This window comes from Megalobrama amblycephala, linkage group LG2 (genome assembly GCF_018812025.1).
Source record: "Megalobrama amblycephala isolate DHTTF-2021 linkage group LG2, ASM1881202v1, whole genome shotgun sequence".
NCBI lineage: Eukaryota > Metazoa > Chordata > Actinopteri > Cypriniformes > Xenocyprididae > Megalobrama > Megalobrama amblycephala.
This window is the reverse complement of record NC_063045.1, coordinates 44,854,165-44,880,010: the sequence shown is the minus strand read 5'-3', so window position 1 is coordinate 44,880,010 and position 25,846 is coordinate 44,854,165. Positions and strand designations below refer to the sequence as shown.

Genomic DNA, 25,846 nt, shown 5'->3' with positions numbered 1-25,846 from the left:
ATGATATTAAATTAATAAACTTACACACGCAATGCTTCTTCACCGTTTTTACTTAAATCAATTTCAACACTGATGAATACAAATTATGTACAAATGCATACAGTCTCACACTTACACAAAACAGTTTTGAATTATGTGCTGGTAATGTAAATACTCCAATTTCATTCATGCCATATACTCTAAATGTATATATACATTCAAGTTCACACAACTACATAATCATGGCGTCATATACATCCTCACACTATCAGTGAATGGGCACGGAATAAACTCATAACACAGAATTAATGAATAAAGGATAACATTACATGAAACACATACACTACTACGTTCGGCCGCCGGCGGGAGACATGATCACGGATCCGTCAGAGATGCAGCTTGATGAACACGTGAATTGTGCACCGTAAATCTTTATTATTATTATTTTATTATTTCATTTGCTAACTACCAAATCAGTCGTGATGAGAAACCGCTATATCAAGTAACTTTAGTGTGGACGGATATTAACGCGTGTGACATAGGCCTGATCAAGGTTTATTAGATTCTGTTATTAGTAATCAATAACGTTACTCCTAGATGACCAATAGCTTTGCTATTGCCTGATTCATGATAATAATCTGTACAATATTGTGATCTGAGCACATATCGTTAGCTAAGCTAACATCGATCGCTGCCCTGTTCTCCACTGCTTCTCCTCACACAACAGCTCAATTTGTCTCTTTTGACCGTCATTCTGTCTAATTCTGGCCTGTCCCTGCTCTCTTAAACACATAGCAGGCTAATTGTATGGCTGTGGTTTGTGATACGAGTATGAATAAACATTTACAATTTCCTCAGCGTCCGAACTGTCATTGCGATCCATTGTTTTCCTATAGTTTATATTGATCGCGCTCCCTTGAGTTACGTCACTTCCGATTTGGCATTTTTCAGATGCGGAAGTAAAATTCTCTCTCAAAAAAAAAAAAGACTCCAGAAGCCTATGTAGCATATTTATACATGTTTTTTCAAGAAAATATATTTAATACATTATTTTTCTATACATTGAATCACTGAAGCTCTAACCTGCAATATGCCCTTTAAAATACAACACATTAAAATGCAAGCACAGTTAATGGAATGCATTTTTATTTTTCAATTAGAGCAATTCAACAAGCTGTTTTGCTTCAAAAACATTTTATTTCACTTCCATATAAAACAGTCCAGTACATTATAGTCTTTTTAAAAATAAATTATTTATTTATTTTAAATAATGACACTTTCTGTGTCACCCCAGACTGGTTGCTGGCCCCTGCCTGGCCACATCTATGAAAAAATCCTGGCTCTGCCACTGGTTGCAAAGTTACTTATAGTTAGATGAATGTCTAAAGTGGACCATCAAAATAAAGTGTAACCCTTAATTGTGGTTAAAGAACATTCTTCCATTGCCTATATCGGCTGCTATATGCTTGTCGTCTTTCTGTTTTAGCACTAGTTAGTCAGAATTGCAGAACAAAATTGGTCTGATGTCAATGCTTCTAAATGTTAAAATCATGCAACACTCAAGAAGGCTACAAGAAAAGTTTTGAACTTTATTAATACAATGAGGCTGACACAGTATGAAGTTAATTACGAGTATGTACAATCATGCATGTATGATGTTCCTATGGCATTATGAGATGTGAAATATTCTTCTCACAGATCCATTGATAAGTTATATTACATGCAACATCAATCCACCCAACTAAACCAGGCCACTCTGGCAATTTAGGCACAGCCACAGTCACAACACAGTTCTCTCTTGTATCTCCATTAGGCTCTTTAGACGCCCAGAACCTGAAACTACAGATGAGCATTAGATGTTCAGTGCTGCTTTCTGTGTGATATGATACTGACTATGAGAATAATTTATTAGATATTAATCAGTTTAATTCAGTGATTTCTCACCCAGAGGTCAGAGTGCTGCCATCAACCCATTTCCATGTGTTCTCCACATCACTGTCAGTCAGACCAATATAGACCACAGCAGCACCAGATATGTTCTTAACAAAATCCTGAACAGATGAAACAGTTGCACATTTATTTTATAAACAGACATCTAACCATCTCCCATTTAGCTGCCACACACACGCACACACAGACGCACACACACACACACACACACACACACACACACACACACACACACACACACGCACGCACACACATTCTAACTCACTCACTCACTTGTTCCTCTTTGTTGTTTATGATGATCAGATCTGCTCCTCTCTCTGTACAGTATCTTCTGCTCTCAGTCCAGTTCTTCTTCTCATTTGATATGTAGTAAAAACTAGATTGATAGCAAGTCCATCCAGCTGTTAACAGAACAAGTTCAGCTATTAGCTGTTTTATTCCCATTTACAGTCACTTGTCAGTAACTTATAACAGATAATATAGATAGATTGTGTCTGAAAGTTACTGAGAGCCAGTGATGGGAATAATAAATAAATGGCTTTACTAATGGCATTACTTTTTTTCAGTAACGAGTAATCAAACTAATTACTTTTCTCCCATTACAACGCCGTTACCATTACTGACAAAGAAATGCTGCATTACTCTAATTGAGCTCACTGAAGCGGTTTTCATCCGTCTCTCGGTTTTCAGTAGTCTCTCTCTCAGCCAAAGGACCTGCAAAGTTTTTTTTCTCTGGTGTGTGTGTGTTGGGGTTAGTCATACACAAATATAATTTTGAACTGATAATAATGTACGATGCTCTGTGTGTGTGTCTGTGAGCATGCGAGCAGAGCGCGAGCTCAAACCAGAATATCCTTTGTGACATGCTTAATCGAAAATATGTGAAATAAGTTTGTTTTTTTTCTAGTCGACTAGTAGTTTTTCATTTAAGACATTAGTTGACTAATCACATTTATATTAATTTAATTTAGTTGTAAGTAATGAAGTTGACATTACTTAATTAGATTACATAATTAGAGTAGCCTGTTTCTTTTCGTTTTTAATTATTTAGTTTTAAAGTAGATATTTGAAGCTTTCTATAGACACTTTTCTCATGTCTGTGAGGCAAGCAGCCTATACTCTGAGTTTCGGTTCACTTAGCCTGTAAGACACGCTTCAGTTCACGCGCCAGTGATCGCGGCTCCATGTCATGATTATATTGTCTGCTATATTTGCTTCTTATTTATTAAATCCAGGCAATTTGATTAAAATTAAGATACACTTTTTACAAAACAAAATTTACTTTTAAAGAAAGGCTTTACAAAACAAAACTTAATGAAGTGGTCAAAATCATGTCTGACCCACTCCATGTCTCCCGATATATTGCGCATCCTATGATGAATCTTATTCATGCTGTTCACTTTTCATAATCAAATAGATGAATTTAAAACATAGCATAGGAGTATTTAAACATAAATATGAAACTTCATTTTCTTTAATGGCTACCAACATGTAGTACAGTACAGATAAATTTCATGTCGTGAGCAAGAGCGGATCATGAGTCGGATCAAGAATAATTTCTTTTTAGACTTATATTTAATATTAGGGGCATCCAAGTTATTTGACTTTTTTTTTCTTTTTTTTTTTTAAGTAACACAATAGTTACTTTCCCTGGTAATTAGTTACTTTTTTTATGATGTAACTCAGTTACTATTTGTGAGAAGTAACTAGTAACTATAACTAATTACTTTTTAAAAGTAACGGGCCCAACGCTGCTGAGAGCGCAATCCAACTCTATCATGTTTGAAAAAATTCTGCTGTATAGCAAATTATTGCATTGACTAAAGAAACTTTACCACACATCTGAAGTTCATTTCTTAGCGCATCTCTTTCTTCTCTGAGGTTGGTAATCTTGTTTAGTAGCTGGTTTCTCTCTTCTGTGAGGTTGGTGATGTTAGTAAGTAGCTGGTCTCTCTCTTCTGTGTAGTTTGTGCTCTTTGTATGGATGTGGACACACAGCACTATGACTGCAGTCAGCAGAAGAACACACAGCAGCACCAAACACACTGGAGCTGCTCTGGAGCTTCTGATCCTCACAGAATCACTTCCTGAAAATGGCAGACATGAAGATAAATGTTTCTTAATTTCTACAGTCACTACTGAAAGTGTTTGTATTTGTACCTGTGTGATGTTGTGTTTGGTTTCTCTTGGCGTGTCTGTTCATATCCAATGATTAATAAGCGTTTCTATTGTCATATTTCCGCTTGCTCAGTTATGTACGTAAATGTCGGAAACTTTCTGTGTGCATTTGTACTCTGTAGTCCTCTGCTTTTGAGACTCTAATTTTAGTACATGAGGCCAATGTGTGGCAAAGTACGTCACAGTACAAGTGACTTCCGGTCTGTTAATAATACGAATTCATTTGCATAACAGAAAGGACACTATTGTGGTCATGTGGTTAGATGTAGCAGCTAGGTTCAAATTAGCACAGTAAAATTATACATGAGTGAAAAGTCTTACTAAATCCAGTGAACTTAAATAGATCAGAAAATGTAACTGGATTGTGCTCGACATCGGTGTTCTTCTGTTGCATGTTTGTTTATACTGGCTGTGAGGCTTCTTTTAAATGCAAGTCATTCACATGCAGGGCAAGCACAAGCTCAACTGCCTCTCTAGGCAAAACACCATTGTGCCACCTCACACTCACAACTAAACACCATCTTTGAGATACATGTAAAAGACTGGAGATTTTGTTTATTTATGAAATTGCACTAAAATAAAAGCATACACAAGCAAGTTTTCTGGGAGTGGCACTACTAGGTAGAATGAAGGACAGTTCATTTAGATTTAGAATAACTAATAGGGTGATAACTTGCCTACCTAGTTCGCCTACAGGCACGCGCTGGCTCTGTTCACATGTCACTGAAAACAAAACTAATCTAAGGTATTTGTGTAAAGTCATGTGAGGTGCAATGTTCAGGGAGGCTATAATAAAGGTTTTGAACTTCATTAAAGGTGCCCTAGATTCAAAAATTTAATTTACCTCAGCATAGTTAAATAACAAAAGTTCAATACATGGAAAAGACATACAGTGAGTCTCAAACTCCATTGTTTCCTCCTCATATAAATCTCATTTGTTTAAAAGACCTCCGAAGAACAGGCGAATCTCAACATAACATTACATTACAACATTACATAACAGTCGGGATCATTAATATGCACACCCCCAATATTTGCATATGCCAGCCCATGATCGAGGCATTACACAAGGGCAGCCAGTATTAACGTCTGGATGTGCACAGCTGAATCATCAGACTAGGTAAACAAGCAAGGACAATAGCAAAAAATGGCAGATGGAGCAATAATAACTGACATGATTCATGATAACATGATATTTTTAGTGATATTTGTAAATTGTCTTTCTAAATGTTACGTTAGCATGTTGCTAATGTACTGTTAAATGTGGTTAAAGTTACCATCGTTTCTTACTGTATTCACAGAGACAAGAGCCGTCGCTATTTTCATTTTTAAACATTTGCAGTCTGTATAATGCATAAACAACTTCATTCTTTATAAATCTCTCCAACAGTGTAGCATTAGCCGTTAGCCACGGAGCATAGCCTCAAACTCATTCAGAATCAATGTAAACATCAAAATAAACACTGTACTTACTCGATTAGACATGCTGCATGACGAACACTAAAGATCCATTTTGAGGGTTATATTAGCTGTGTGAACTTTTTTTATGTTGTTTAAGACAAGCGCGAGCTCTTGGGGCGTGGAGCACGAGAATTAAAGGGCCACACACCCTGAATCGGCTCATTTCTAATTATGCCCCAAAATTGCTATACTGTATTATATTCATTACATCTTTTAAAAAAATGTCTTGCAACGTGACACTGTTAACATGACAGCACAAATGAACTCGCATACAGTAGGTGTGTTACTAGCCAAATTCTTCCAGTGCACACAGATTCATTTGCCAGTTCTTTGGTATCTGGTCTCAAGTCATTTTTTTGATAACCATGATATACTGCATTATATTCATGTCTTGCACTTTTAACATGATCTCATTTTCTTAAGCACCCCAAAAAATGCATACTTTGTCTGAGTGGAATAAATAAGATTAACATGGTTGCATGCTAGGTTACATTTTTTTCGATCCAAGACGACACCAGTGTGATTGTTGGCTTGCCATCTTTCCTGTCCTGTGCTGTATTTCCTGTATTTGTATTTGTTTGTGTGTGTGTGTGTGTGTGTGTGGGTGGGTGTGCAATAAATTAGTACCTTGCTTCCTTATGATTTTCAAACCCTTCTTGATATACAATCCACTGTCACTGATTTGTGAGCTTGTGTAATAGGTTGTAGTGTATACAATACAATTTTTTTAGCTTTTTCTATAAAATCCTAATTATATTAGAGGATTGTATTTCTTTTTTCTTTTTGTTTCTGATTTAAACTCAAATGCACTAAATCATCTAAGGTTTGCTGTATTGATAAAGGGCAAACTATGGCCTGACGCTGTACTTCAGTGTTTAATGTCAATGTACAGTTCAGTTAGTAAAATCATTTCAGATATTAGATTTATGACCATTCTAATGGAGTAAACATATTTTGCTTTGTTTTCTTTCATGAGAAGGATGACTTTGTTTAGGGATTCTCTAGAAAAACATACATAAATGGTTAGTTATTGTCTAACTTTAACTTACAATCCTGTAATATAGCATCAGAAGAACACGTCAGCTTCGCACAATCACTTCATGAGCTCCAGAAATATGATATTAGTTGGCTGATTGTTTTTATCAAAGAAATTAATGGAATTACCTGTACACTGGGGTGGTTGTTGTGTGTTTGTCTCTGTCCTGAATTCATGATCTCCCACACAATCTGCACTCTCATAGATATCCACTGACATATCCACTCTATCTGTCGTCATCCCTTCAGACTCAATCTTGAGTACATTGTTATAAACATCATCAGACATTTTGCTCCTTGTTCCTGTGTAGATGTGTTTAAATAGTCAGCACTCGTCTTCTTTTTAACACTAGCGTACAGTTTGTGGTCAACGTGTGAAAACAAAAACATGTGACATCTGATCAGTTGGCATAGTTGTGATAGTCTTTTCTTCCTTATTGTGATGTATATCCGAGTGAAATGGCTTCTTGAGCAAGGAAAAATGTAGGCCGGGACTTGGTTTTGTTTAATGGGAATTGATTGGATGGTTTGCTATTGCTGTGACATCATGTGAGTGACAGGTTTTCCCTCCCTCACACCAGTAAGCACACCATCAGAAAAGAGAAGAGATGTTGCTGTAAGAAGGAGGGGAAGTTATTTTGATGAAAGAATATGAGGACACATGCATTTCCATTACAAAACAAAACAAAACAAAACAAAAAAAAAACTGTTGATTTGTCAATTTTGGTAACTAAGTTTAGAGCCATCTGTAAAGTACATCTATAAACTTCTATAAACATAACTATTAAGCAATGCAAATATTTTAAGTTTAAACTGTGAAACTGTGTTTTAAGTTTAAACTAATGAAAGCCACTTCACTTTTCCACTATATTGTGTACATGGGTAGGTGTGATTATGGGTATAAATTTAATATAAATTCAAAATGTGTGTATAAAATCTGTATAAACACTGGATAATTTGAAAGATGCTCTTAAACATTCCTCTAGGCATCACCACCTTGAATGAAGTCAGTCTCATTTGTTAGAAGAAGAACATACAGCAGCAGCAGCAGAAACTTCTGCAGCTTCCTGAAGTCACTTCCTGAACACGTCAGACATGATGTTCAGTTTGTCTTTTGATCATCTTGCCTGTGCCAACTGCATACATTTTGGCACAAATGTGTTATTTTTATTGGAATTGTACTATTTCCCCCCCATTTCCTTTAATAAATCTATTTTACACTAGTTACAAAAAAATTCTTACACTTAGGACCATAAGGATAAAAATGCCCTATTCAAATACATTAAACCTGTTAAAGCTTTCATTCTGTTGGCAAAGCTTAAAAATTAAAGTTTGTACTTTTTTTTTGTTTGTTTGTTTTTTAATACAAGGTGGTAAACATTGGTAGGCCATTTTCTCAGGTTTGGGCCTATACTATAAAAAAAAATATATATATATATATATATATATATATATATATATATATATATTTGTTATCGCAACTTTTTTTTGTCAGATCAACTTCAATTATCAATGTGATTCAGATAACATAATATTTTGAGATGCTGTTGATTAAATCAATCAATCACCTTCATTGTATTAACTTCAATTTCAATTAACTCAATTTAATTTCAATTAACTCAATTTTTAAGGCAACCAGGTAACTTTTTTAAGTTGAACCAACAATTCTTTTTTACAGTGTATAAAGCAAATACCCGTTTTAAGGTGTGGACACACTGCACTTTTTGTTCCATTGACTTCCATTCATACACATACGAATGCGTCAGACTGGAAACACAAGCTTGTGCGAAAAAAAAAATCGCATTTTGTTGCGTTCCAAAGTTCAAGTTTGGTGATCTCAGACCTGCGAATTCGCATCACGTGAAGACGTGCGACCAGTAGAAGATTGATTCATCATGGCATGACCTCTTGGCTGAATTAAAAGAACGATATTTTTGCTGTCAAGTAGGTTTTATATTTTTACATTTTGAATGTATTACTTTAAGTTATATGTTGAATTCATGTTTATAAAAAAGATACTGTAGACCGTGACGTCATATCACGGCCATTACAGCCTCCGAAGAAATTTTGCACGTTCAAAGTCTAGTGTGACTGCGGCTTTATTCCTGTTTTTTTGCTTCTGCGTATCATAGAGCCAAGTGGATAAATTATGCAGCTATAATTGTGTTGGTGTGTTGGTATGGATGTCAGTGTGGTTTGTATATGTGTAATAAAAAATAAACTGTACTGCAAATCAGAAATCCAACCCCTGTGTGTACCAGTGGAGCTTTTCTGACATCTGATGGGGAAAATTTGGAACTGTGCCCAAACAAAATCTTACTGAAAGCTCATTTTTTGAGATACCTATCTTAAATTTGGAACAAAACTTGTAGTTAGATGTTAGATGTTAGATGTTTAGATTTATGGCTTTGTTTTTCTTGCAGTTTTTGAGTTCAGCCTGTTTTATTAAAGGGGTCATGAACTGCGTTGGGTTATTGTTTTATAATGTTTCCCAGGGTGCACTTAAAATGTTAGAATGCTTTTTACATCCAAAATTGTCATAATTTATAAATAAAAGGCATTTTTCCTACCCTGATTTTAGCCTTCTGGTTTGAACGCTCTGTTCTAAGGGGCGTGTCTGCTGTGAGACTTCAGTGTAAACGCCCACTACTGTGATTGGCTGACATCTTTCCATTTGAAATAGCCAAGTATTACTCTTTTTTTTTTTTTTTTCTCTTTTTACTATTACAGCTCTCAAGGTTAACTAATCGTGAAAAGTGTTGCATTATATTTAGATCGTGGCATGAAAGGTTGCAGAGATGAACACTGTGTGGCTGATCACATATGTTGAGCGCATGAAAGCAGTGATCTCGTCATTGTAAACTCGCGCTGTTTGATTGAAGGCTTCAGCATGCGCTGCTCCAATGATTGCAAAGGGAGCTTTCTTTGATCGCTTTCCTTATATAATTTAATCACCGTTAAATAACAGATTATTTTCATCCTGCTAAGAGAAACAACGCAAGTTGAAGTTTAGTCACAGGTTTGATTTACTGACACAGACAAAGAACATCTGACTGTACATGAATCATTATATATCAGATCAGGCATTAGAATTAATACAGTTACTTACATGTTGTTGCGTTACTGTCGAGTCCAGGCACTTTTCAGCTCTAAAACTTAAAGGATATTCTTCAAGTATGATGACCTCTAATATGTCAAAAGCTCAAGGAACATTTGATTTCTCAGTTCATCACCCCTTTAAATATATATTTATATAAAATAATAATAATTTTCATAAACTTAAACTTCTGTAACTTTTTTTTTCACTTTAACTTTTTTCTTTAACAAAAATAGTAAAAAAAAGGGAAGTCTGTGCTCCAAAACTGTACTTTTACTTTTACTTACTTTTTTTTTTTTTTTTTTTTTTTTTTTGACAGACATTTTTGTCCTCTAAGGACCTCACACAACTAAGTAGTAAATTACAGCCTTTAAACTATTATCAAAAGATCCTACTTGTGCTGTATTGCTAATGTTCGAGGACAACATTAGATGCAGGCATTCTAACATGTTTAAACAGTTGAATGACCAATAAGTCAATACTGAGGAACTTACATTTTAGACAGTGTTACTTCATCTATTTTTTCTCTGCCAACAAGCGAAGTTCTAAATGAAGCCAAAACAGAATAAACTGTTTCGCTTCTCAGAGAAACACATAGTAGTGATGTTTTGTGCCTGAATGAATCAATGTTTTTGAGCAAATCGATTGAGTTAATGATTTAATGACTGTGTTGCCCCTATAGTGCACTATTTGAGGGGATAGCCATTTGTAGTGGTGTCCAAAACCATAGTGGACATTGAGTGCATTCATTAAATTCCATAATGCACAACAATAACAACTGATGTACAACCGATATATAGTCAATTCTAGAGCTAGAGAAACCCATGAGATTTGCACTGAATGAATTCCCTGCATCTCGCCAGGAGATGACATGCACAGCACTTCCGGCCCACATTTTCATTCATTAATTTTAATTTTTTCACTCCTTTTCATTCATCATTTCATTATTTATTTAGTCTGTGCATCTCTCAAAAGTGTTTGGCAGCAGTGTCTCTAGCGAAGCTGCAAGTTTAACTGCTTCCAGAAAAGCAACGTTACTATCTTACTGAGAAATGTCATAGCTTTTTAGTTGCAAACTATTTTGTCAGTCATTCATGGGACAGCGCTGAGCTGACAACAAGTTTCTGTGCGTGTATACATGTCCGTATGTGTGGGAGTCTGCGTCAGTACAGTATGTGTGTGTGTGCAGTGAGAGAGACACTGACCAAGCAAAGAAATAAGACTAGCAATAGAATAAACAAAAAAAAAAGACAATTTATAATAATTCATTCTATTGCTAGTCTTATTTCTTTGCTTAGTCAGTGTCTTTGTGCAGGATTTTGGTTCATTTGTTATTGTAGGCTGTAAGGACCACCTGTGATATGAAATTATAATGTGATTGAAAACTTTAACCAAAATTAATATGAAATTAGAAAATATATAACCTAAATGAAGACTCAAAATATGAATAAAAACAATAACAGGATATCAGTGATGCTAAAAAAACACTATGCTGGAGCTTTACTCAACTGCAAAGGAGCAGAAATGGACACTCCCGCTTAAGATGACAATCCTTAATTATGAACATTTTCTACTGTTAAACTTGTCACCAATAAATAAATAAATAAAAAGATGTGTAATATTTCTAGGACGGTATAAGGGGTAAAATACTTTTCTCAGAGATCCATTGAAAAGCACCAAACTGGAGCTGCTCAACAGAAAACCTGAACAACAATGGAATGTGCAAACAATGATGTTTTTATCAAAGAAATAAATGTAATTACCTGTACGCTGAAGTGGTTGGTGTGTGTTTGTCTCTGTCCTGAAGTCGTGATCTCCCACAGTCTGAACTCTCAAAGATTTCCACCATCACTCTCTCTACTGTTTCTTCATTCTCTCAGACTCAGTCTTGATCACATCATCATAAAAACCATCAAAAACTTCTGCTCTTTAACTGTCAAACATTAAATGATTTTGTTCCTGTGTGTTTAAGTAGTCAGCACTCGTCGTCTTTTTTAACACTTAGTGGCAAACAAAAATGTTACACCAGATCCTTGCCAAGACACTGAAGTTACGATATGTCTTTTCTTCCCTATTGTGACGTCAATCCGAGTGAAACAGCTTCTTGAACAAGTAAAAATGTAGGCCGGGAATTGACTGGATCATTGGATCATTGTGGTATTCTATTGCTTGTGTCCTCGAGTGAGTAACAGGTTGTAAACAGAATATTTTTTAACATAAAAGATTTGTGTATGGAATCTACATGTTTACACAACAGTTAAAAAACAAGAAGTTAATTTTGAGGAACTTACATTTAGACACAGTATTGCAAGTTACTTGGTCTATTTTTGCTCCACCAACGTAAATAGTTCCAAGTGAAGCCAAAGCAGAATAAGCTGTTCCGGGAGAGTAGTGATGTTTCGTTCCTGAATAAATCCGTGTTTTTGAACAAATTAATTTACTAAACAATTCAATGACTGTGTTGCCCGCCTATGTTTGAGGGGAGAGCCATTTGCAATGGTGTCCTACACCATAGTGGACATTATCGTGTGCACTCATTCACTCCCATAATACACTGCAATAGTGAGTCTACAACCGATGTACACTTTACTGCTAGTCAAACTTACGGAACAAACGCGGCGGCCAGTTTAGTTTTTTTTTTTTTTCCGTAAGTAGAATAGGGAAGGTGTAGGACATACAGCGTAAGCTTTTTGAAGAACACGGAAAGCGGAAGCACGTGCAAGGCGATCATCTGTTTATATAAAGCAAATACAGTTGCATTTTTGTAGAAAATGGCCGATCGTTTTGCTAGATAAGACCCTTATTCCTCGTCTGGTATCGTTTAAAGCTCTTTGAAGCTGCACTGAAACTGTAATTTTGACCTTCAACCATTTGGATGGCCATTGAAGTCCACTAAGGAGAATAATCCTGGAACATTATTTTACTCAACATTATGTGCTCTATGTATCACATGGTTAGCTTAGCAACATGCTACCATCAAAGTGATTGCATTAGATTTTTTTATATGATGTATTTTGCAAAATAAAACATTAACAGTGTTAGCTACTGTAGCTTCCCAGCTCCATTGTTATGATCAATATGATGTTGAGTCTGCAATAAACCAGTTAGACCAAACAATGTCTTTTTCAGCTTTTATTCTTGCAAGAATGCCATTCACCTCAGACAGAGTATAGCAGCGAAGGGCAACCTCGCCTAGTGCAGATTGTCGTAAAAAAAGTGTAATTTTTCAGTGCAATAAAATAATATAATACAGCCCAAGCAGTTAAAAATTATACAAAAATACCTCTCAAAAATGCAGTCTCATTTCTATCGTCCTCGACTTACAGTATGAATTTGCACATGGTTTGTCTTAAAACATGGTTTGATAGAACAACATTAAAAACTTGATTTTCTCCAGATGATGTAAATTGATTTCTTGATGATGATGTAAATTGTTTCTTGCTTGCGCCGACTGAAAACACTTGATCTGGATAAAACAGGTAATCGCTTTGCCGTGCCTGAATGCCGTTTATCTCTTCACAGTGGCGTATAGCGGTCGGTCACACAGGGCTATTAAATTATTCTTATTATTATCATGCTACTTTTATTATTAAATTAATATTGCAATTCATTTGCCTTGCGATATCATAGTGCATCACCGTATAACCAACGAGCTGTGAGGATAATAAAATATTAGTTAGATAGCTTACTCCTCAATTAAAAACAACTTGTTTAACACGGAATACTTCTCGATTCACAAAAAAAAAAAAAAAAATTCTCACTATGGGCCAAAAGAGAAATATTAAGAAAATAAATTAGATTCATCTTGCATTGTCTCCTAGAGACTTCTTCAGCCGCATAACTCTCACGCAAAGTTTGCACATTGTCTGTGTGATATCCACTGGCTCGCCTTCATGGTTTAAAATGGAATTATTTTCAATAATGCGACGTGGCATTTTCTTTATCAACAGTTATTCGCAAAATGATGGATAAATGAGTAAATAAACAACAAGCAAATTTAAACTTGTTTGCTTAAAATTTCTGCGTATAATTTGCTGATGCAGGCACAAAATGATGTTTTTTACCTGCAAAAAATAAATAAAATACTCTGTGACGATCACTTTGCAACTTTGAATATTGTATATATGCAGGGCTTGACATTAACACCCGTCAACCCGTTCCTTGCCCACCCATACATACCAGCTGATATACCATGTAGGCCTAGTCTTGATTTAGGTGGTCAATCTGCATTTTAAAGTTTGAAAGGGTTTTAAATCTAGCTAATCAAGTAAAATGACTCAAAATCAAATAATTTTAGCATGCCAAAGTCAACTTTAATCATATAAAATGTAATTTCTGAACAGCAAAATTGTGGCCAGTGAAAATGCTGAGTGGCTAGTAACTTTGGAAAACCACTAGCCACAGTGGCTGGTGAGCAAAAAAGTTAATGTCAAGCCCTGTATATATGTCTACCTAATTAAACACACTTGCTGCAAATCATCAGCTCATTACAAGAAACTCCAGGACATTAAATGAGTTTCTGACAAGGGAGATATATTCAAAATGTGCAGTTGTGGGTATCCTCCAGGAGCAAAGTTTAGAACACTGTTTTAGGCTACATCCACATGAAGCCAGAACTTTCCCTATCCAATCTTTTTTTTTTCCTCGTCTCAAGAAATATCTGCGCACACATGAAACCACTGAAACCAAGGCTGTTTCTGAAATCGCCCCCTATACCCTCATTCACTATTCCCTACATTAGTCCACTAACATAGTTCACTTGAAGAAGTGAATGAAAACGAGTGAGTGAATTCGGACACTCGGTGCACTGGGAGGGCTGGCTTTTTAATAATCATTTAAACATTTGCAAACTAGCAGCTCCAGTACTAGTAATGAAAAAAATTATCTTGAGCTCTGTCATGAAAACCAGCATGTATAAACCTTAATTAAACAATTTACTTAGAAAGTTAAAACAAATTTATATCTGTATGATACACTGTAGGGAAGTGGATGGATGGTTCAACGACATCTCAAGTGGTTCAAGTACATCTTTGATGCACAAAATAAATATGATTTCACACAAAAAGTGCTCAAAATGCATAGAATAAGCACATTTACTGTGTTCTAACAAGAATTGGAATAGGCTATGTCAGGGAAGGAAATTTATAGAAGATTTACTCATTTAAACTTGTTTTTAATTATTGATTTTGGGTTAAAGTATGGTGTATTATAAAAAACTAAAGTAAACTAGCCAGAAAATATGATATTTAAACATTGTCGTAGTTATTACACAGACAGCTATATAGGCTCTAGCATACCCAAATCAAATCCGAGTTTGCCGGCTTTTTTCGCCGAGGTTGCAGTCTTAACGTGTGCACACGGCAGATGATGTAAAACACAAACACTTTATTTTTTTTACATTTATATGTGAGTGTTGTAGGCTACACATACCCATGTTAACAAACTTTCAAGACTACTATATTCGTTGTTCTCAGACATCTTCATTTTGTTGTTCTCTCACTTGTACTATAATTCAAAGAACAATAGATATCATTTCATGAAAGCATGACATAGTGAAGCAGCAACTTGTACTTGCTAATACTAATTTGCGGGAAATACTCATGCAGGTGCGTTACATGGCTGTCCCCTCAAATACTGCCCTATTTAAGGGTATAGGGGGCGATTTCGGACACAGCCCAACTCAAAACGACGTAGTATATATGCCAGATCAATATGTTGCGCTGTGATTCTGGCACCGGGATACACTAAAAATTAAGAATAAGACTTGGAGAATGCACATAAAGCTTGTGCACTGTATAGAAACTTTAGTAAAGCTTAGAAATAAAGTTTTGCTTTAGTAAAGCAGGCTCGGTAGCTTCTGCGGCACGAACACAAGCATGTAGTCTGCTATTGTTGTTGCTGTTTTGTGCTGTTAGTGGTGTCTGACTAGGGTCGACATGTGGGGTGATGACATCATCGTTTCACAAAATATACGGATTGGCTGTACACACGAAAACTCTTTACATGTGCTTGTGCCTCATAACCTCTGAACATCACACAAACAATGATCAAATGCACATTGATGGATCTTCTACCGTTTGTTCTCCAAAATGTAATCAAATGTATATTTCTGCAGGCGCGTGTAAACTGGTTAACTGTGTCAACGCAAAGCATTCATTTTCAAGACGAACAGGTAGCCGGCGCCACCACTGCGCAATAGGCTATCCACAAATTACCATTTCATATTCTCTGAACAGTTGTAGCTTATTTAATGTATAAATTAAGATATATGTCCATAAAAACAGTAAAGAAATGCTACATACTTTATCATCGTGGTGTAATTATCTGTTTGGTTGTAAAATGTTGGCTATTGGCTATATGAATTGAAACTGAATGAAATCGATACCTGTGGAACTGTTCACCGACAGTATACGCAGTTCAGCTCACAAAGATATTCGTCGCTGGCAAACAATAGGACACATTTGCAGATTTGCTTTTAATTGACTGGAGGTCAACTGCCACTTCATCCGCCCCGAGTGAGAAACCGCTTCAGACGATTCAGTGCGTACAGGAACAAATCATTCATACTAATTCGCGAACCAATTAGACAGTTTTACCAAATTGTTTGATCAAGTCTGTGAACAGAATCGACCCAAAAAAAGTGATTCATTTGTGAATGGGACATCGTTCATGAAAAAAGAGACAGCATGCTTGGAATAAACTACGCATTTCTTAACATGTACAGTATTGCATTAAAATAAAGTAAGGAGAGGATCATCACCAAACGTAGCGAAGTAAAAGTACAGATTTTTCATTACAAATGTACTCAAGTTAAAGTAAAAGTACCCACATTTAAATCTACTCTAAAAAGTACAAATTTTCCAAAAAACTACTCAAGTAGATGTAACGAAGTAAGTGTACTTCGTTACTACCCACCTCTTCTTATACGATACAAAATTTTTGCATATACAGCTAAAATCGTCTCCGTGTGGATGGGCCCTTAGATGATGATCAAATATTACAAAAGTTTATTTCTGTTAAATTTGTATTAAAAGATGTGTGATGTTCCTATGGCAGTAAAAGTTCTGAAATTCTCTTCTCACAGATCCATTGATAAGCTATATTACATGCAACATCAATCCACCCTAACTAAACCAGGCCACTCTGGCAATTTAGGCACAGCAACAGTCACAACACAGTTCTCTCTTGTATCTCCATTAGGCTCTCTAGGCGCCCAGAACCTGAAAATACAGATCAGCATTAGATGTTCAGTGCTGCTTTCTGTGGGATAGCCTATGATACTGACTGTGAGAATCATTTATTAGATATTAATCAGTTCAGTTCAGTGATTTCTCACCCAGAGGTCATGTTGCTGCCATCAACCCATTTCCATGTGTTCTCCACATCACTGTCAGTCAGACCAATATAGACCACAGCAGCACCAGACATGTTCTTAACAAAATCCTGAGCAGATGAAACGTTCTTTCATAAACAGACAATAACTAAACTAATTTCATCTGACCTCTATTTTCTCTCTCTCTCTCTCTCTCTCTCTCTCACACACACACACACACACACACACACACACACACACACACACACGTTTGTTTTTGTGAATTGTGGGGACATTCCATAGGTGTAATGGTTTTTATACTGTACAAACCGTATTTTCTATCCCCCTACACTACCCCTACCCCTAAACCTAACCATCACAGGAAACTGTGCACATTTTTACTTTCTCACAAAAACTCATTCTGTTTGATTTATAAGCCTTTTGAAAAGTGGGGACATGGGGTAATGTCCTCATAAGTCACCTCTTTTTGTAATACTTATGTCATACCCATGTCATTATACACATTTGTGTCCTGATATGTCACAAAGACGCACACGCACACACTCACTCACTCACTTACTTGTTCCTCTCTGTTGTTTATGATGATCAGATCTGCTCTTCTCTCTGTACAGTATCTTCTGCTCTCAGTCCAGTTCTTCTTCTCTTTGGATGTGTAGTAAAGACTGGATTGATAGCGAGTCCATCCAGCTGTTAACAGAACAAGTTCAGATTTTACAGTTTAATCCATTCACATGTAACTTATAATAGATAGTATAGATAGATTGAGTACACTGAAAGTTACTGAGAGCACAATCCAATGCCATCATGCTTTAAAATGTCTGCAGTATAGCAAATAACTGCATACACTAAAGAAACTTTACCATAAATCTGAAGTTCATTTCTTAGCTGGTCTGTCTCATTCATGTATTTATTCTTTATTATTAGTACCATCTCTCTCTTCGGTGAGTTTGTTAATCTTGTTTTGTAGCTGTTCTCTCTCTTCTGTGTAGTTTGTGCTCTTTGTATGGATGTGGACACACCAGCACTATGACTGCAGTCAGCAGAAGAACACACAGCAGCACCAAACACACTAGAGCTGCTCTGGAGCTTCTGATCCTCACAGAATCACTTCCTGAAAATGGCAGACATGAAGATAAATGTTTCTTAATTTCTACAGACACTACTGAAAGTGTGTTTGTATTTGTACCTGTGTCTTCAGGTGTTTTGTTACCCTTGTTGCATCTGTTCATACCACATGATCCACCAGTGTTTATATTGCCATAAACAGGCTGAGACATTCTCGCTTGACCTTAATGTACGTAAATGGTAGAAACTGTCTGCGTACATTTGTACTCTGTAGTCCTCTGCTTTTAAGACTCTAATTTTAGTTATTGTGGCCAATGTATGTGGCAAAGTATGTCACAGTGCAAGATCCATGTGACATCCTGTCTGTTAATACATTTAATTAGCATAAAAAAAAGTCTTGTTAAAGAGCACTGTTGTGGTAGTGTGGTTAGATGTAGCAGTCACAGTTAAAATTATGCATGAGTGAGAAGTCTTTCTTAATCCAGTGAAATTAAATTGATCAGAAACTGAATTTTGTTTGACATCAGTGTTTTTTCATTGCATGTTTGTTAATTTTGGCTGTGATGCTTCTTTTAAATACATGTCATTCACTGTCATTGAGAAGGTCATTGTGTAAAATGTGAGGTGCAATGATCAAGGAGGCTATGATATAGGTTTTGAACTTCATTAAAGGGTTAGTTCTCCCAAAAATGAAAGTACTCATGTCGTAACCTTAATGTTATGAATCGACAAGAATACTTTTCGTGTGCAAAAACACAACAAAAATAACAACTTTATTCAACAATTTCTTCTCTTCCCTGTCATTTTCCTACATTGTTTATGTTGTAGAGACACTGCAGGCTTCTGGGTTCTATGTCAGAACACCATCTCTGCACCTTATGTTTGCATTTGGAAGCAAATTTTGTAAATCAAGCCCCCATTTTAACAGACAAGGCTTAAGCTAATCCTAAACTAAAATGCATGTTTGAGCTGTTTTAACTGAAAGTAACTTCTACTGACAAATATGTCAGTGCCATTATTTTGTCTCAAGATGCACACCAGTAATGTTTTTTTTTTTCTTTTTTTTTTTTTCTAGTGAACATTTATAAAAGCTAATTAAATGCCCTAATTGAACTAAGGCCTAATCCTGGTTTAGCCTAAACCCTATCTGTGAAACCGGGCCAAGGTTTGTTCATTCATTCAGAAATGCGTTACATCTGCTTCACAGATCTGGATCGGCCGACATAGGCAAAAGTCATCTTCTGACATGTTAATGGTTGTATAATATATACACTACATTGCCAAAAATTTTGGGAGGCCTGCCTTTACGTGCACATGAACTTTAAAGGTGCCCTAGATTCAAAAATTGAATTTACCTCGGCATAGTTAAATAACAAGAGTTCAGTACATGGAAAAGACATACAGTGAGTCTCAAACTCCATTGTTTCCTCCTTCTTATATAAATCTCATTTGTTTAAAAGACCTCCGAAGAACAGGCGAATCTCAACATAACACAGACTGTTACGTAAAAGTCGGGGTGTACGCCCCCAATATTTGCATATGTCCAGCCCATGATCTAGGCATTACACAAGGGCAGCCAGTATTAACGTCTGGATGTGCAGAGCTGAATCAACAGACTAGGTAAGCAAGCAAGGACAATAGTGAAAAACGGCAGATGGAGCAATAATAACTGACATGATTCATGATATCATGATATTTTTAGTGATATTTGTAAATTGTCTTTCTAAATGTTTCGTTAGCATGTTGCTAATGTACTGTTAAATGTGGTTAAAGTTACCATCGTTTCTTACTGTATTCACGGAGACAAACTATTTTCATTTTTAAACACTTGCAGTCTGTATAATGCATAAACACAACTTCATTCTTTATAAATCTCTCCAACAGTGTAGCATTAGCCGTTAGCCACGGAGCATAGCCTCAAACTCATTCAGAATCAAATGTAAACATCCAAATAAATACCGTACTTACGCGATTAGACATGCTGCATGACGAACACTTTGTAAAGGTCCATTTTGAGGGCTATATTAGCTGTTTGAACTTTTTTTATGTTGTTTAAGGCAAGTGCGAGCTCTTGGGGCGTGGAGCATGAGAATTAAAGGGCCACACACCCTGAATCAGCTCATTTCTAATTATGCCCCAAAATAGGCAGTTAAAAAAATGAATTAAAAAAAATCTATGGGGTATTTTGAGCTGAAACTTCACAGACACATTCAGGGGACACCTTCGACTTATATTACATCTTTTTAAAAAAAAGTTCTAGGGCACCTTTAATGACATCCCATTCTTAATCCGTAGGGTTTAATATGGAGTTGGCCCACCATTTGCAGTTATAACAGCCTCAAATCTTCTGGGAAGGCTTTTGGGGAAGGTGTAGGAGTGTGTTTATTGGAATCTTAACACTCTGAGGTCTAAAAACGCGCCGGCGCGTTTTGCAGGTTTTTTCACATTGCAGCAAAACAGACTTAAAATACTCCGTCATTTTTTGTCATAGAAACATAAGTAATACATCAATTGAAACTATAGAATATATCCTTTTATTTGTATACACTCAGAGTAAAAACAAAATGTTGTGCTTTTTGTAAAATAAAGAAAACTAACATGATGCGTGATCTCTCATCTCCCTCTGAACGAAGTCCAATCTGATAGTTCTCAGAAAATGAAGTGTAACTTAGTGAATACTAATCACAAAAATTCATACTTATGTCTAACAAAACGTTGAAATGTCAGGTTTTAAATCGTGCAAGTCAAATCGAAAACAAACATTCTGTGTTTATGTAATCTGTATGAAAAGAGAGCCATGTCAGAAGTCCGTGATTCAGCTCATTACACTAATGCGGCCACACCCACGGAGCCAGCGCTATTCACAGGCAAATTCAGAGACAACACATGCATTCATCATCTCAATCGTGTATTTATTGCCTTGAAAATTGTTTATCTGGATGAAAAAGCCATGGTTAGCGATCTCTGGAAGACATTCAGTAAATTCCTGTTTGTTTTTCTTCTATTGATAAGTTTTAAGTGAGTTGTTGTTTCTTTAGCGCCCTCCGGCTGTAGTATGAATTGGTAAACACCATTCACAGGAATATCGTCTTCTTCTTAGGTGAATTTGTGGACTAAAATGCACAGAGCGCCCTCCGGCTGCAGTATGAATTGCAAACACCAGCGCTCATAGAGATAACAATGAATATTAAATAAAAAATAACTCCTCTGTATAGAAAATTGACATAAACATATGAGAATCCTATATTTCTCCAAATGTGCATGCTTTTAAACTAAAAGCCTATATTCAGACTCTTTGCATCACAGAAATACATTATATTTTAAAGTATAATATAAACCATTATTTTATATTGTAATAAAATTTTTCTGTATGTTTCATATACCATGATGAGCTTGAGACATCACAGAAGTTTTTTTTCACAGCCTACCTGACTGAAATGCCTCATTAATATGCAAGTCTTTTCAGGTCATTACTATTCAATTCTTTTGTCTTCACAGGTGAGAATGAGCCATTATTCATGGAGATTCACGCCTCCTCGCATACTGTGTTTCTTGGCAAAAAGTGTCTTACAAAAACTAAATCAGTATATTGTTATAAATGAAAGAGTAGTCAGCATAATTTTTACATAATTTTGAAGCAAAAACTCTAGTCTACAACCTTCAATACCCAAAAGTCTTGTGAACACAGATTTAATATACTTTTATTGGCCTTATATCAGTGACTTAAGTTTTTTGTTTTTTCAGTAACCACGCATAAACGTTATTCCTTCAAAAACACAAACATGTACACACATGTTCCTCACATATTATGGTAGCCTAGTTTGTGCTGAATACAGTGTAATGGCACTTGTGTCATTAATATGTTTATGAATAACTGAAAAAAGCACAAATGTCAGGGCATGTCAAAACTTCTCCAGGCCCCAAATCAGCCTCAGACTCCAGAGGGTTAAACACACTTCTTCTAGAAGCGCCTTTGTGAGGTCTGGCAGTGATGTTGGCGAGAAGGCCTGGCTCACAGTCTCCGCTCTAATTCATCTCAAAGGTGTTCTTTCGGGTTGAGGTCAGGACTCTGTGCACACCACATCATCCATGTCTTTATGGACCTTGATCATGTTGGAACTGTTCCTACAAAGTTGGGAGCATGAAATTGTCCAAAATGTCTTGGTATGCTGAGGCATTAAGAGTTCCTTTCACTGGAACTAAGGGGCCAAGCCCAACCCCTGAGAAACAACCCCACACCTTAATCCCCCTCCACCAAACTTACACTTGGCACAATGCAGTCAGGCAAGTGCTGCTCTCCTGGCAACTGCCAAACCCAGACTTGTCCGTCGGATTTCCAGACAGAGAAGCGTGATTCGTCACTCCAAAGAACACGTCTCCACTGCTCTAGAGTCCAGTGTCGGCATGCTTTACACCACTGCATCCGACGCTTTGCATTGCACTTGGTGATGTAAGGCTTGGATGCAGCTGTTCGGCCATGGAAATCAATTCCATGAAGCTCTCTACGCACTGTTCATGTGCTAATCTGAATGCCACATGAAGTTTGGAGGTCTGTAGTTATTGACTCTGCAGAAAGTTGGTGACTTCTGCGTACTGTGCGCCTCAACATGCACTGACCCCGCTCTGTGATTTTACGTGCTGTTGTTCCCAATTGCTTCCACTTTTTTATGATACGACTAACAGTTGACCGTGGAATATTTAGTTGTAAGGAAATTTCACGAATGGACTTATTGCACAGGTGGCAACCTATCACGGTACCATGTTTGAATTCACTGAGCTCCTGAGAGCAAAATTAAATGTTTTAATGCTGTATTAGGCATGGTCGTACTTTTATCTCCATTTACAAGTATTACTACACTATCACTACAATTCCAACCTTACTCACTGAAAAAAGATATGATCAGTAAGTTATGACAGCATGTTTTTACATCAACTCATCAAAATAAGCGATTTTCACCTTTTTATGCAAGATTCAACAAGTTAAGTCAGTATAATGTACTGCAATTTAAGTTGAATTGACTTAAATAGCCAAGCTGATTGTACTTAACTAACTTAACTGTACCTAAGGCAGCAATTTTTTTTTTTTTTTTACAGTTTGCAAGCCGTTCCTTTTCACCACCTGGTGGTGATTTTGTGAATTAGTGTTACATGTGACTGGGTTGTATTTAACGCTGCATCCTTGCGACGGCAATAGGCTTTTTAGTTGAGTACCTACTGTATGTGGATGAATTAAGTATTTTTAGATATATTGAGTGGACCATATGATATGTTAGTGTGGTTTTGAGTTGTTAGCCAACAAGTTTCATATCGCACAGGAATGTGTCATCACAAAATGCCCACGAGTGATGTATAAACTTGATGTTAATTCACAGGTATTTCTCTTATTGTCTTTTTACATCCTCATATTGTATTATCATTATTATGCTTCTGTGTTAATGGATATTTTGCCTAATTGTCACACAGTGAGTGGAGAGGAATATGTCATCACAAAATACCCACAAGTGATGTATGAACTTGATGTTAATCCACAGATGATGACAAGTTTATGTTGGGCGTGATGGTTAATTAACCTCCTTTGGTGAGTGGAAATGGAAGTTATCCTCGTCTTTCTTATACACAACACAGAAAATCGTAACAATGGTCAGAGTGGTTTTTACACCATAAATCCAGATAAAGAGAGGTTCTTCTATTCTCGATTTTCTTCACCTTTCTCTGTGGGTATCTGACGTACTTTTAGCTGTTTATTTTATTGGAAAAGACACCACAGAAAGCATCAAAACCAGAGTGGTCTTTTGGTCGTGATTGAAAGTCCCATGATTGAAATGGTGTTTTGCGATCTGCATGGAGTTGGTGGCCGATATCAAGAACCTCTTTATTCAGCACATCACAGAGCCCTGATTCACGTCTATTGTCCATTCTACAAGATGCGGCTAAAGCCACTGATTAGGGAGTTTGTACAGCTGGCGATTATTTTAATCTCACACAGCATATTTCTGGCCCTGCTCATGATCACGGTCATACACATGATCTTGTTTTATCCTTTGCTATTCCTGTATATAATGTTGAACTTTCTGGGTTTTGGGTGTCTGTTCATAAGCCTTTTTTACATTTTTAATGGGTAGGGTGGATGCTTTATTATCTAGTATTACTGTTAGTAGTCATGACTCTTGTGAACCAGTCACTTGCTCTGCTCGGTTTGAATGGTTTGATCCAATATCCCTCATTGAGCTTATGGATAAAGTCCAGCAGATTAAGTCTACCACTTCTTTTGATGTTATTCCCACCCGGCTCTTTAGAGAGGTTTTGGATACAGTTGGCTCTAGTGTATTGGCTATTATGAATAACTCCTTGGACAGCGGTCATGCTCCTTCTTAATATTTCTTAATAACCAATCTTAATCATTTCTGGCCCATCCCTAAACTGCCATTTATCCAACTAAGGCAAATAACCAAATTAAAACCTCTTCTCTCATTTAAGGACCTGGATATAGTTTTTCCATGACTTGATCTCACCTAGACTTGATTATTGCAATTCACTGTACATGGGTCTTAAAGGTCCCGTTCTTCGTGATCCCATGTTTCAAACTTTAGTTAGTGTGTAATGTTGTTGTTAGAGTATAAATAAAATCTGAAAAAATTTTAAAGCTCAAAGTTCAATGCCAAGCGAGATATTTTATTTAACAGAAGTCGCCTACATCGAACGGCCAGTTTGGACTACATCCCTCTACTTCCTTCTTTAATGACGTCACTAAAACAATTTTTTGACTAACCTCCACCCACAGGAATACACAAGAGTTGCGTTTGTAGAGTGTGTTTGTCGCCATGTCGTCGAAACGCTGTTATTTTCATCCCGCAGTCCAATCACCGGGTCTGATTCCGGCTCAAATTGATAGGGTAAAATTAAAGACATGTTTACAATAACACTGAGCGCATGCATCTCCACGTTATGGTAAGAGGCGTGACCTTTCCGGGCAAGGTTCGCTAAGCTGCTGTCGAATCACAACACAGGAACCGCTGGCACAATCAGAACTCGTTACGTATTTCTGAAGGAGGGACTTCATAGAACAAGGAAGTCATCAGCCCGTTTTTATGACAGTGGAAACAGCGGTATACAGATAAGTAAATTATGTGAAAAATACTGTTTTTTTACACGCGAAACATGAACACGTTATATTGCACACTATAAACACAATCAAAGCTTCAAAAAAACATGAAAAACGGGACCTTTAATTATTCATTTCAGCATCTCTTGCAGTTGGTTTAAACACTGCTAGGTACTAGGAAGAGGGAAAGCTTTGGTGTCCATTTTCAAGCTGAGACTGAAAACACTGTTTATGGTCTGTGGTTTCACTGTTTCACCACCAACACAAAGATACAGCAGCATTCTCATGAACATTTCTGTGAAGGCCTCAGGTCTTCCATGAGACAGTCACGATAACACCACACTAATGCTGGATGTCTCTGTCTCTGTGTAGTGTGTGTGTGTTTTTTTTTTGTTTTTTTTCCTGATTTGAACATACTCAAATGCACCTGGCCTCATCTGAGGTTCGCTTCATTGATAAAGGGCAAAAAATGGACTGACCGCTGTGCTTCAATGTTTAAGGTTGTCAATGTACAGGTCAGTTGATTAAAATTATTTCAGATATCAGATTTATGACCATCCTAAAGGAGTAAACATATTTTTGCCTTGTTTTCTTTCATGAGAAGGATGACTTAGTTTAGTGATTCTCCAAAAAACATACACAAATG

General features: G+C 36.5%; 3 protein-coding genes across 4 annotated transcripts in view; 1 reads left to right on the top strand and 2 right to left on the bottom strand.

Moving 5' to 3' along the window:
- The window catches only part of cadm2a (cell adhesion molecule 2a), a 269,868-nt gene that overhangs the window by 48,955 nt on the left and 195,067 nt on the right, over window positions 1-25,846 (top strand). The gene's annotated exons all lie outside the window — the stretch shown is intronic.
- On the bottom strand, window positions 1,549-12,414 carry LOC125260276 (CD209 antigen-like protein D). 2 transcript variants are annotated; one of them, XM_048178573.1, is made up of 6 exons: window positions 11,464-12,414; window positions 6,733-6,906; window positions 3,765-4,016; window positions 2,203-2,330; window positions 1,924-2,030; window positions 1,549-1,818 (listed from the first exon to the last, which is right to left on the bottom strand). In XM_048178573.1, the coding sequence occupies exons 2-6, from the start codon at window positions 6,890-6,892 to the stop codon at window positions 1,641-1,643; spliced, it is 825 nt and encodes a 274-aa protein (XP_048034530.1). In that variant the 5' UTR covers window positions 6,893-6,906; window positions 11,464-12,414; the 3' UTR covers window positions 1,549-1,640. The 2 variants fall into 2 exon arrangements, with proteins under 2 accessions (XP_048034530.1, XP_048034520.1); XM_048178563.1 differs by having other exon boundaries at window positions 6,733-7,217; window positions 11,464-12,410.
- Window positions 14,044-25,846, bottom strand: part of LOC125260297 (CD209 antigen-like protein C) — a 49,549-nt gene continuing 37,746 nt past the window's right edge. The window contains exons 4-5 of the mRNA XM_048178621.1: window positions 17,037-17,143; window positions 14,044-16,920 (exon numbers count right to left, since the gene is read on the bottom strand). Coding sequence (XP_048034578.1) covers window positions 16,815-16,920; window positions 17,037-17,143 — 213 coding nt within the window. The 3' untranslated portion in view covers window positions 14,044-16,814. The remainder of the gene's footprint in view (window positions 16,921-17,036; window positions 17,144-25,846) is intronic.

Bases quoted from the DNA above. Each gene is read 5' to 3' on its own strand.
- LOC125260276 (XM_048178573.1), bottom strand. From the start codon at position 6,892: ATGTCTGATGATGTTTATAACAATGTACTCAAGATTGAGTCTGAAGGG. The intron at 2,031-2,202 runs GTGAGTGAGTGA...TCATCTGTTCAG, and splicing joins TAAACAACAAAGAGGAACAA to GATTTTGTTAAGAACATATC. The intron at 1,819-1,923 runs GTGAGAAATCAC...GCTCATCTGTAG, and splicing joins GGCAGCACTCTGACCTCTGG to TTTCAGGTTCTGGGCGTCTA.